This window comes from Setaria italica, chromosome I, assembly GCF_000263155.2.
Source record: "Setaria italica strain Yugu1 chromosome I, Setaria_italica_v2.0, whole genome shotgun sequence".
Taxonomy (NCBI): Eukaryota; Viridiplantae; Streptophyta; class Magnoliopsida; order Poales; family Poaceae; genus Setaria; species Setaria italica.
Window position 1 is genome coordinate 33,310,686 of NC_028450.1, and position 13,119 is coordinate 33,323,804.

The following is a 13,119-nucleotide window of genomic DNA, read 5'->3' on the forward strand; positions in this document are numbered from 1 at the left end:
AAGAACCAAAACAGAGCGAGCTCCTCCTCGCTGCCGGCCAAAATCCTCCGGTTGTGTGCCGCCTCAACCCAATAGCTGCCGTCCTCAGCTTCACAACCCCTTGCACGACGTCCTCGAGCCGTTCCCCTTGAACTTCGGCCACCCCACACCTGGAAATCGCCGCTCCCCGAGCCGCCATTGTCGCTCGACCCCGACATTTACCTCCCCGACGACAGCACCCTCCGGCCATCTCCCACCAATCACCTGCGCATACTTTCCCACCTCTTCAGCTCCCTCCTCCGCCATCTCTTGGCCGCAGCCTTGGCTCCTGGCACCGGGAACTCGAGTTCCCGTGGCCGCCCGAGCCGTTAGCTACCATGGCCGCCCTCCCGTAGAGCGCGGTCGTACAGGCCATCCCCGACGGAAAAAACCGCAAAAATGGGCCGCTCGCCCCGCCACCGCCGCAGAGCTTCCTGCCACGCGCACGCGCCAAATCTCGTGGGAAGCCTCTCTCGCGCGCGGGAAGGGGGCGATTGGGGAAGGAAGGACGTCGCGCAAATATGCGTGGCAACATGCTCTATTCTTAGGAAGTTTTGAAGGAGCTGTTGAAGTTCTTTTTTCTCCCTAAACAAGATATTAGGGGTAGGATACATATTCTTTTGGAGTTGCTCTTACCCCCACAAAATCTCCCTCTCTAAACCTGTAGACCCTGAAATCCTCCCACAAATAACCCAAGGACGGTAGCCTCGTCCGCTCAACCAATTTAAGAAGAAACATCTATCTTTGAATCGAATACTCCAAGAATTCAATCAATCAAAATCTAATAGGTGTGTTAGAAATTAGGATTGTTTCAACCCGGCCGATCATAATCAAAGTTGTCACTTTGTAGCCCTAAAAAAAGTTGTTACTTTGTAACTAGTTATCCCCTCTAGTAAGAATAAGTATAGCATTAACAACATGCGTATAGCATTCACGTGTGTTAATTAGTAAGTGGAAGTATCTTTCCGATTAATTTTTTATGGTTGCTCTAAATATTCGTAGATCTAGTCAACATCAAAATGTAAATCTAGTCAGAATTGGCGCATTTCAGCTAGCATGACAATCACGATCTATACTAGCTAGCTACTAGTAGCTTGTCCATTAGCTCTTAGGCTTGGCTATGATTCCACTACCAGAGACGTTAGTTACTTGGAGGTAACTATAATCTTGGACTAAGCAACATTCCTAGTCAAAATCTAATGCTGCGATGCATAAAAATTCCTTGACCTTTCTTTGAACATGACACCTTTCACGACCACCTGTACTCGTACTTTCCTCGGTCATAAATACTTGATATTTTCGACAAGATTTGACTCAGCACATGAAAGTTTATATATCATCTTTAAAACATTTGGTTTTTTAAAATACATATGGCCATCATATATATGTTTCTTTGCCTTATTTTTTTATAATATCATAAGCTTATTATATTCTACAAATATATTAAAATAAACAAGCAGAGGACAAGAGACATAATTTGTTAAGCATATTCATTCAAGAAAGAGGACCCGATCTGTAGCATCAACATCAATTCATAAACCATACTACTAGCACGTAGCGCTCGGAATTAAGCTCAACCGTGCGCGCGCGTATGTAGGCAAAGCATGTGAAATGCGAATGATGTCACGGCGAAAGGGCACAAACCAACAACTCTCAATTCAGCAGGTACTCGGAGAAAACTGAACTCTCGTTCAACCCTCCTTAATCCCGGATAAAATCGAATCCGTGACTAAAGAGGCTTTAGTCCTGGGTCAAATACCAATCGGGACTAAAGCCTCCCTTTAGTCCCTAATCCCCCTTTAGTCCCGGGTCAATAATCAGCCACCCGTAGGAGATCCTTTAGTCTCAGATGAAAAAAAATCAGCCACCCGTGGGGGATCCTTTAGTCTTGAGTGGTAACACCAACCGGGACGAAAAGCCCTTTAGTCTCGGTTGGTCTTACTACCCGGGACTAAAGGATCCCCACGGGTGGCTGAAAATGAACTAAAGCTCTCAGACCCTTTAGTTTCGGTTTGTGTTACCAACCGGGACTAAAGGGGATCTTTAGTCCAGGTTGGTAATACAAACCGAGACTAAAGGGTTCCCTACGAGTTAATACAAAAGGATTGCATCCTCTATATAGTCAAATATGCTGTGTAGGTGGGATGGTAAAAAAGCTACACGCGAGGCTGGAGGTCATGGGTTCGAATCCCATGCACCGAGCACGCGCATATTTTGTGTTACTTGCGACTTGCGACGTGTGTGTGGGAGTGGGGCCTGTGCCTAGCGTGGCGACCCCTTTAGTCCCGGTTGGTAAATTTTTTAGCAAAACCATTTAGTCTCGGCTGGTTTTACCAACCGGGACTAAATGGTGTCTTTAGCCCTGGTTGAGCGACCAGGGGCTAAAGACCCCACTTTCATCTCAATTACTTTATTCTGAATGGATTTTTTTTGGCAAAACCATTTAGTCCCAATTGGTATTACCAACCGGGACTAAAGAGGTGGAGGCTGTGCCTAGCGTGGCGACCCCTTTAGTCCCGATTGAACGACCCAGGACTAAAGACCTCCCTTTCATCTCAATTACTTTATCCTAGATGTATTTTCAGGAGATTTGCCCCCTACCAACAAGGACTAAAGGTGAGTTTTGTACCAGTGACGCCAACACGCACGCCAACATTTTAATCGTGATGAAAATGCGCTGCCAATTCCTTGAGATTCAAGAAGAGCCGCGGCCCGCGGCTGCTGTAGGAAACTAGGAATATCCATCGCCCGTGGAGTTTTGCGCCACACGTCCCGTCCAGCCGGCCGGCGAGATCGTCGCCGGGGCCCGCCGCCCGTCCCTATCTGATTCCGGCGATCGACGAATCATCTCATCTTGCCCGGCCCCCTGTGGCATTCACGGTAGGTGAGACGTACCGTGCCGTTCGCCGGCGATCAATTGCGCAGTGGCGCGTCATTAAGCTAGCCAGTAGACGCAAATTATTTCGGCTTGGACCAGCCCCGCCACACCTAATTGGCCGCTGAAACGTCCGTGTGCAGTGATCTGGCTGAGTGACTGTGGCTCTACAGGAGAAGTTTGTGCACTCTAGCTTGCACCTTGCCGAACATCTCCCTGATCTAATGGGCTCATGACCCGCGCCTGCCTGATCGAGATCCTTGGTACATAGTAGTGTGCTTGATGCTTTGGTTTATCATCACCTTTTTTCGACCTAATAATGATGCTTTGAGCTTGATCGTTTATGATGCCTGCATGCATGTAATGGGCGCCCCTGCTGGTGATTTAAAAGATTATCTTTGCCCATGCAAGAAAATCGCCGTCTCATCTATCCTCTTTCGCTTTAGCTCGGCCAATAATCCGTGTAGAAAAAAGCACTAGCTAGCCACACAGGATGTAAAGCGAGCACATTTACCTTTTTTTTTCTAAAAAAAATTATACGGTCTGCTGACGAGAACAAAGTGATGTGCACGTTAAAATAAAGAAGGGACGCCACGTAATTATCCGGGCTGCTTTTGTTGCGCGGCGCGACCTACATTTATGGCCCGAAAGAGGAGACGGCCGGGCCCGATCGATCCATCGAAATCACGCAACAACCACGGTGTGCATGGGAAACGTGGACTAGGACACGCCGGTAACAGTGGCACTGTGTACGTACACGTACTCGAGAGTCGAGAGACCCAGCACGTACACTGTACACTGTGCAGCACTCGCAGACGTGTCCGTAGACTGTAGTCTGTACACGTAGCACTGTGCAGAGATGAGGTGTGGCTTTGCGTTGGAGCCCCCGGCCTCTGTGCCGTGGTCGTTCCACTGTTGCTGAGCGCCAGAACCGTCGCGTCCGAATCGGATCGATCGGCCACTGGCGCTCGTGCAGTCGTGCTGTTACGTTGCCCATCAAGCCGGGCGATCCCTGACGCGTAGCTTTCGGCACGAGCAGCGGCAGCAACAGGGCAGCATGGGGTGCGGCCGGCCATGGGCGACATGCTAACCACCGTGCTCACAGCTCAGTCTCAGTGCAAAGGTAAATGCTTCCTGGCAAGGCGAGCTTTCAGTTCAGCCTGTTACGGCTTGGACGCTTTCTCGGAATATGCTGTGTCCTACGCTCGCACGATCGATCGGGTTACTTAAACTCGTGCTGGTCTTAGTTTAATCCCGGCGAGGACACTAGTTTATTGAGGCGAGGCACATGAGGCCATGAGGTGGGTTTTTGTTTAGGGTTTATTCAAGTGTTCATGTGAGGCTAGGGCTTTAGCTCGCGGCAGCTTTGGCAAAGGCGCTTGAGCACTGATGGTACGTATACGCTAGCTAGCTTTTGATGGGATTAAACAAAGGGTGATGGTGGGGTTTTGTTTAATTATGTGCGATCGCGAGGCGCGAGCCCCACGAGGGGCCTTCTTTTTTTGGTTTTTCCTCCTCCAGCGGCAGGTCGCCGATCGGTGAGCTGGGATACATGTATTCATGTCGAGAGCGCCCTGGTTTTCCCTTTCTTCTATAGAAAATGGTGATACGGGTGTCTCAAAATACGGGATCTGGTCAGGGAATCCCGGCCTGCATCAGCTACAGTGTTCTTCGTTCTTGGCTCCTGATTCGTAATCAACGCTGGAGAATGGGACGCTTCTACACGTGCTGAAAGCTAACGAGATCGAGCAATAAGGGTCGGTTGTTCATAATCGAATTGCCTTTACTCCCTCCGTCATAAATTACTAATTTTTCTAGATACATAACTTTTGACGTGCACTTAAATATATATTATGTTTAAATACATAGTAAAAGTTACGTATCTAAAAAAATCAAAACGAATTGTAATTTGGGACGAAGAGAGTACTGCTAAATGCTAATCACATGCATCGAGCTTCTACATACGCCGGAGCATCATGTACTTAGGCTCTTATCAGTGCTTTCCATGATTCCATCGGTATATGCAGTCTGCATTATTGCAAGCCTGCTTGTACTAGCGATCAAGATCCAAATCTTCGTGGCATTTTTAATCGCTGCACGAGCCTAATTAAGTGCCTCTAGTAGGTCGTGGACTCGTGGTACGAGCTGTCCGCTGTCCACAGAAAGTCCTGGTAGTACTTCAGCTTTGCTAGCTGCAGCAAGTTGTAGCCAATGCTGCCTGCACCCTGCAGCCTTAAGAGATCATGCGCGCGAGCTAGTTGTGGTGGTGTAAGCTTCCCGCTTGCTACAGTTCAACCGATGGGGCTGGGACTCAAACCTGAACAAGTTTCAGGGATCCAAACTAGGGTGTTTAGGGCATGTCTAGTTTAGTTTAGAAGATTGTTTGGATACTAGGTGCTAAACTTTAGTAGCGTCACATCGGATGTTCGGATGCTAATTAGGATGATTAAATATGAGTTAATTATAAAACTAATTGCAGAACCCCTATACTAATTCGCGAGATGAATCTATTAAGCCTAATTAATCCATCATTAGCAAATGGTTACTGTAGCACCACATTATGAAATCATGAACTAATTAGGCTTAATAGATTCGTCTCGCGAATTAGACTCCATCTGTGCAATTAGTTTTATAATTAGTATATGTTTAATACTCCTAATTAGCATCCAAACATCCAATGTGACAAGTGCTAAACTTTAGCAGGGTTATGGAGCCTTATATAGGACGAATGTGAATCAAAATTCCGAAGTTTTACTCCAAACGAAAACGGCAGAGCCAACCCCCTTTTGGCTTCACCCAGTCCCCTCCTCTGGCGATCGGAATATTTGAGCCTCACGGCTCACGTAAAGTGGCTGCATGCCTCGTGACAAAGGTGATCCACGTTGGATTGTCTTTCCGGTGGAAATGGCAAAGAAGCATCTTACTGATTGGTAGTTAGGGACTGTCGTTGACATTTTGACCCCAGGTTTGACCATTTCTATCGTAGTGAACTACTCCTATAAACTATGCAATTTGTTGTGTAAATGCTAAACTGTTCTGCTTCAATTCAGTCCTTTTTGTGGTGCTATGCCTCCGCTCTTTTATCCGCATGTGCTCAAGGATAGAATTGCTCTCTCGTGCTCGCAATTATCAAATCAGCATAACTCTCAAGATTTCTGACAAATCGCAATCCTCATAAAGACGGGTTGGGAGAGCTCTAGCATACTTGGCTTTACAATTCTCTCAAACCCATCCCTAAAATACTATCTATTTCATTCTGATTCAATCAAGAGCGGATTTCCCTGTTTTAAAAACTTGGCCATCCGGTTTTTTCAAACTAGCCCTTACACTTGACAGAATACCTAAAGTTTGGAGCCTCCGATAACTTATCAGACTGTGAAAAATTCACACAACCCAAACCTCCCTTTGTCGGAGCACCTTCCGGATCCTCCGTAAAACCGATCTTATGGTTTTCCCAATCTGTTAGGACTCGGTATTCGTGATGTTTTAGTGTCTCTCAACACCTGCTCGGATTTTGCGGAGCACTGGTACTTATCAAATTATTGCATGATGCATCTCTTGATATTGCGGAATACCTATTTCACTTTAATTAAATCTCTTAGGCTTGAATATCTTAAACTTGCCTGTTCATCTTTCACTTTGCGAGGATTCACTTCACATCATGTCTTTTTCTTCTTGTGCGCTCTCCTTGCACACTAGTAACTTAGGATTGCTCAACAAGTATGATGTATTAAAAATGGTTGATGCTTTCCAATACGACACTCATAGCTTGATCGATCCATTGTCATTAGGTCAATACTTGCTTCTTCTCATGTTCTCCATGCCATAGGTCCTTCAGCGCTTTTTGCATGTCCTTCTCTACTGCATGGTCCTTCATAGACGAGCCATTGCTAATTCTTCACCATCTTTGCCATTTTGTGTCACACATTATTTTGCATCATCGATAAATTATCATTTGAATTCCATTTCTCCAACTTTGATCTTTGTTTCTATCTTGATTGACATTGATGCATCTCAATTTTAGTTTGTTCAACACAAGCAATTTCAATGTCAGACCAAGCTACAGTCATTTCACCATATTTATTTTACCCCTTTCATTTTGTGCTTATCAATTCTTCGTTCATGACATTCTCATAGGACCATTTATTTGTTTACACAACATTTGAGCCCTTACTTATGATCAATGTTTATCCCCAAATATTTTCATGGACTAATCACCCGCTCGTACACCTATTAAATACATTAGTTTCTTAATCTTTTATTTTAAGAAACACAATACATAAGTAGATGCTCACATAAATGCACATACATTCATCCTTATAAATGCATGCATGCAATCCTACCTTTATAAGCAACTTCGGAGACTGGGGTGGCAGTTCTTGAGATTATCGTCTATCTGTCGACGGTCACATCGCATACCAGTGAAAGAATAGTGCATGTTAATTCTTAGATAGATTTCCCTAGTTCTTGGTAGCAATTCAGCTAGCTGGAAATAGCCATCTTCCAAGCTAGTCACGTTTATCATTGGTCCAGTGCTTGCCACCCGATACCCAGCACAGTGCAGGTTCATCAGGGTTGACTAAGGACTTTCCAGTAAGGGTTGTTGCAGCTCACTGCCGCAGTAATGCATGACCTTGGAGCAAAGCGCGTCTTAACACTCCGCCTAGCCCTTTCCTAATCATACTTGCATAACAATCACATTTTCTTTCGGGAAAGCAAAACAACTATACCCACGGTACTCCCCACCTTGACGAGGCGAATTTGTTAATCCCTCCCTGCAAGTATATAGCTCGCTCACTCCCACTCGGAGCTCGTAACAAAGTCATCACTCATCACATGAGCTTGCGTGAGACCGCGAGCCGCGCACGGTGTTCACCGGTCATGGAAGAAGAGCGAGCGCTGTCCCCGGCGTCCGACGCCTCCACCACCTGCAGCAGCGGCAGCTCCGGCGGCGGCTCGGGCCCCGGCTCCCCCGCCGCGTCGTCGGCGTCTGTTGACGACTCCGGCGTCGCCGCCAGCGCGGCGAGCGGCCGGAAGCGCCCGCGCCGGGAGCTGAAGCACCCGGCGTACCGCGGCGTGCGGATGCGGGCGTGGGGCAAGTGGGTGTCCGAGATCCGGGAGCCCCGCAAGAAGTCGCGCATCTGGCTCGGCACCTTCGACACCCCCGAGATGGCTGCGCGCGCGCACGACGTCGCCGCGCTCGCCATCAAGGGCCGCGCCGCGCACCTCAACTTCCCGGAGATATCCCACGAGCTGCCCCGCGCGGCGTCGGCCGCGCCCGAGGACGTCCGCGCCGCCGCGGCGCTCGCGGCCGCGATGGAGGGCGCCGCACCGCCGGCCGCCGCGTCTAGCGACTCTAGCCGCGCCGCCGCCGGCAGTGACGAGGACGAAGAGCCTGCGGCATCCGTCTCGTCCGGCCACGACGATGGCAATGCCGGAGACGAAGAGCCGGCCGCGCCGACGTCTGAGCACGCGGTGCTGGCGGACGGTCACGTCCTAGATCTCGCGCTCCTCGAGCTGCCCGACGTCCTGCTCGAGTTCGGCTTCGAGTTCACGTTGCCGCCAACGACGCCTGCTTGTTGCTATGATTTGTCCTGGGACGAGCCGTTGCTGCTGTGGGAGCACTGACGGCAAGAGGGCGGAACTCGGAACGCATTCAATGTGAAGTTAGATAGAGGTGCTAGCTGATGACGATCCACACTAATTCGATCTGTTCCTGCGTCAATTGTGATGCTAATTACACATGTCCAAGCAACCAAGTGCAACATGATAGAAAACACACGGTTATTGATTCACACATTTGTACACAACGCAATAAATTTCAGTAGTTAACTTTCCAGCTCGTGAACAAGATGGAAAAGATATGAAGGGCTTCTCTTTAGAAAGTTACTTATGTCTGTTCAATATCCGGCTGGTACTACTTGGCCCATGCCTACTGTAAATAAGTGAGTGTACATTTGCTAAAATCTGGAAGTTCCGAAGAAATAGGACGCCCCTAAACCCTGGAAATTTTGCAAAGTTCCTGAGAAGCTTAAGTGAAGTTTTTTTTTTAAAAAAAGAACAAGTGCGAACATACCATTCAGCACTGACAGCGTATGCACAGCGGTGATGCCACGGGACAGGAGCATGTTGGTAAGCAATGTCCATGATCAAAGGGTGGGCGGCAACCAAGCAAGTTGGCTTAGGTTCTGGGAATATTGGGGCCAACAAGTGAGCCAAGCAATGGCTGCAGTATCTGCCAATTCTTGTGGAAGGCGATGATGTAAGCATGATGAGAGAATTTTAACGCTTCTACAACAATTGGTGGGTATCATGGGCGTGGCAACTAGGTAGGGAGATGGCATGGACGCATCCGACAGTTTTTGATTGACAGCAAGAGAAAAGAAAATGCAATCGGTGGGGACATTTCTGCTACTTCTAGTAAGGGAAAATGCTTTCAGAAAAAGCTTCAAAACTCTTCCCTTCAGAAAGGATAACACTGTTGCTTCTTAGATGCATAGAACGACACACCCATTTCGTACTGTTATTCTATTGGTACAACAAGCTTGGGGGACTATGGGGACAAGACGCATGCTAGGATTCCAAGGCTGCTTGTAGGTTGGTATCATGTCTACAAAAGATAGGGTAGGGTCTATTACAAGGGCATGGGTCACACCACTCACCAAGCTCCAAGCGTGGCGTGGTGTGCGGACTATGAAGCAGGGTTGGTCCTGAGGGTCTAGGTGCGATGCCGCTGGAAATTACCTTGTGCAGTCTAATCTTCACAACACATGTGTGAATGTGGGCATTTCGTTAGTTGCTGGCTTCCAATTCCACCTTTACAGTTATTCACTTTCTTTGCCGCCGTTCTGTCACATCTGAGCCGTCTGAATTCTGAAGCCCGTGTAACTATGAAAGAACTTTCAATTCAGGATCGGAATCAGGAGACCAGCCTCTTTTTTTTTTTCCGAACAACTTCGGGGGAAAGATCCCCACCTACTTTTTCTCATTGATCGAAAGCATTGCAGTTCAGTTACAAAATCAAGTCCTTGGAGCAAGGACTTGAGCAAATACATGAGAGTTACACTGAAGAACTACAATCTAGAGGAGAGGTAATCACGCCAGCAGCGTAAATGTGTCCTGAGTTCCTTGTATCGGCAGCTCCATGCATCCATGTCTGTAATGCACCGTCGTATTATATCTTGCGCCGAGGAGGCTTGTTTATCAAAGATCAGTCCGTTCCTTGCTTTCCAGATATGCCAGAAGAAGCGTCATGACGTGCACATGTACTTGAGAAGGTAGATTAAGTTCCTTACCAAAAATCCATGGGCGTTTATGTTCGCCCGGTTGTATCTCAAGCCCAGCACAATTCCAGACCTCACGCGCGCTAGGACACGCCACAAAGATGTGGTCATCAGTCTCGAGTATACCAGGGCATCGTTCGCAGCTAGAGTCCTCCGGGGACCGTAGGTGCCGATGATGTAGGTCCGTATCCTACTGGCCACTGTTGCAATCATGCCATTGCCATGCGCCACGCAAGAGAGCATAAACTACATTCCAGAAGCGAGTCACGCACGGCCCTGTTCTCGATAGAAAAAAAAGCTTGGAACGAGCTAACCACCACCCTACATTGTTTTGTCTGTCTTTAGTCGCTCCCTTTCTAGGGCAATAGCTAGCTCCTGGCCAAATATCAAACATCACTACTATTCCCCCCGGAAACCATTTCCTAATGGCCACTGCGAAAAGGGCAAGATTGTGTGCTCGATCCTAACTGCCCATGCAAGGGCATGGAGAGATCAGGTTAATAGTAACAAATAGTCGAGATTTTAGTTATTTGTTTATCGGCGAGATAAGGTGTGGTGGAGTTCGGTGGCGAGTCCATGTGGAGTGCCAGCTCCGGCGAGCGGCGAAGGCCTTGCACAGGCCAGGCAACGGCGGTTGTGGCCTCGCTCGCGGTTCACGAAAGTGTTCGGATTTGCAGCGAGTTTACCAGCAACTTTCAATTGCAGCCACTCCTTTTCTGAGTAATCCTGTTCAAAAATAGAATGCGCGATCGAGTCTACAAATGTCTATTCCAGCACGATCGGGTAAGGTTGCGCAAAATTCAGCCAGGTAGATCTACGGACGCCAGGTAGATCTACGGACGCCAGGCGATTAACAATCATTGGGATAGCCCATTAAACTGGAGAGGGAGAATGGCATTCCGTTCTTGTGCGCTATTAGATATAGCTGGCAGGGGGGCCACTGCACCGAGCCAGTCTAGGACGATCGTATCGCGGCCCTGATTAACAAATCTTTATCTCTGCATGTGCAGGATAACTATGGCATTATCTTTCTTAGAATTAAGTACTGTTTGGAGTCTAACAACTTTTGTTTAGTGATATGATATGCTGTCCTGTACCCAGTTGGTAGTAGACTAGAGACTAGCATATGCATCTCAATTTTTCGGAGATCATATACGCATATGCGCTCGACCATGTCATGTCATGCGACTCTCTTTTGGACGTTGTAACAATACTTTATTAGTTTAGTATAGCTTAGCTCCTCCTTCCATTTGCATTGGCTTTAATCATGCGTTCATGGGAACAAACAGTGAGCTGTTTTTTAGTGCCCGGGAGTCGTCAGCCAGCGAGTGCCGGGTAGCTTTCGTTATTGGGCTTAAACAAGTGAATAATAATTGGTGCCAAAAGCAAATCCAATTCTTAAACGGGACGGAACGGGGAGCCTAAAATAGGTGATCAGAGATCCAATCCGATATCGATAGTGCAGGATCTCAGGTACATACCACCAGAGGTGTGGCGCTTTGCCTATCTAAATTATATATGTGTGCATCTCTGATCATGAACTGCGTGCAGGATTAAAGGCTGATTGAATACAGGCTAGTGGTCTAATCATGCAGAACACATAAACCAATATCAGACTGTATGGCGTTGCAAAAAAACATAGAAACAAAAGAAATAATGAAGAGACAGAGAAATATGAAGAAAAATACAGGTAAGACTTGCGCAACAACACAGTAGTTTAGCGTAGGGCCTAAACTTCTTAACGAGCTCCTCGTGGATATTTGTTAATTCCTTTGCTCGACGACAGAATCCGCGCGCATTTTGTAAAGAAAGATCGCTTGCGTCTAAACAAAACCTGCGTCCGAGCTTATTCAATCGCAATTTGCCCTACCACCAGTTTGCCGGAACCAGCCAAGAACAATAAGACAAACCAAAGCCGGCCTTCAAAGTTGCAGTAGCACATTGATAATCAGCATATGTCACCAGTAATTAATCTCTACTCCCCTAATCCATCAAATCCCCTTTCCGGGTCGCCCGAATTAATGGGGCGATCCATGATTAAGCCCTCATCAGTCATTATACCCTAATTCCTCTTTACCTAACAGATCTTTTCCTCCCGAATCATCTTGTCCGAAGCCAACAACAGCCATAGCTCCTTCTGGGTCTCCAGACAGAATAGGATTCTTGCAAGAAAGAGGAAGCAGGGCTTGACTTCCTGGCCCATTTATAAACTCGCACTCACAGCTCAGGGTATCAGATCAAGGCTTTAGGAAATGTTGTCGAGACAGATTCGTGCCTGCTCGCTGAATCATGAGCTACCAGTAAAGGCACGGCACGGCGAGATGTTCTCTGTTTGGTGGTAATGATCATGCCTTGTTATTCGTTACGGGAAATCCAAAGAACACTCCAGTGTTACAAACGTCACCAACACTCGATTTTTCTGCCGTCTGATTTGCACACCAATCAACTCCGATTCGTCCGATTCGAGTGTTCACAAAGTCTTCTTCCTAGGCTCCAGCGAAATTAGCACTCGGGGGTTCGCAGTTTGGTTTTTGGGGTGTGGTTTTCTTGCCTTCCGGGCATAGAGGGAAGGTCACCGGCGGTAGGCCGGACTGTAAATCAGATGCCCATAGGGAAAGCGTATCTTACCCCGTTAGGGGCTGCCCTGCATGTTTATATGGGTGTTGTAAAGGCACAAGATTTAGGTCCTGTTTGGATATAAATTCCTAAAGTTTAGTAGTGTACTAAAGTTTAGGACTCTCAAATTGTTAGTTCTAAAGTTGAAGTGCTGTTTGGATGGACTACTAATCTTTAGGGAAAATGTCATTTTTTACCCCCCAATTACTCCTCTAAACTACTCTTACACTTTTCACGTCATTAATGCATGCAAGGGCAATAGGGGTAAAGGGGATTTGGGGACCACTTTTAGGAGAAATAGGATCCATTAGTACCCCTTGGCCCTCC

General features: G+C 47.4%; 1 protein-coding gene across 1 annotated transcript; it reads left to right on the forward strand.

Annotated features, from left to right (window-relative positions):
• Positions 1-7,504: 7,504 nt before the first annotated feature.
• Positions 7,505-8,890, forward strand: LOC101784617 (dehydration-responsive element-binding protein 3). Its single transcript, XM_004953284.2, has one exon. It carries the CDS (start codon positions 7,730-7,732, stop codon positions 8,519-8,521), a length of 792 nt encoding a protein of 263 aa, XP_004953341.1. The 5' UTR covers positions 7,505-7,729; the 3' UTR covers positions 8,522-8,890.
• The last annotated feature ends 4,229 nt before the right edge of the window (positions 8,891-13,119 follow it).

Bases quoted from the DNA above. Each gene is read 5' to 3' on its own strand.
- LOC101784617 (XM_004953284.2), top strand. From the start codon at position 7,730: ATGAGCTTGCGTGAGACCGCGAGCCGCGCACGGTGTTCACCGGTCATG.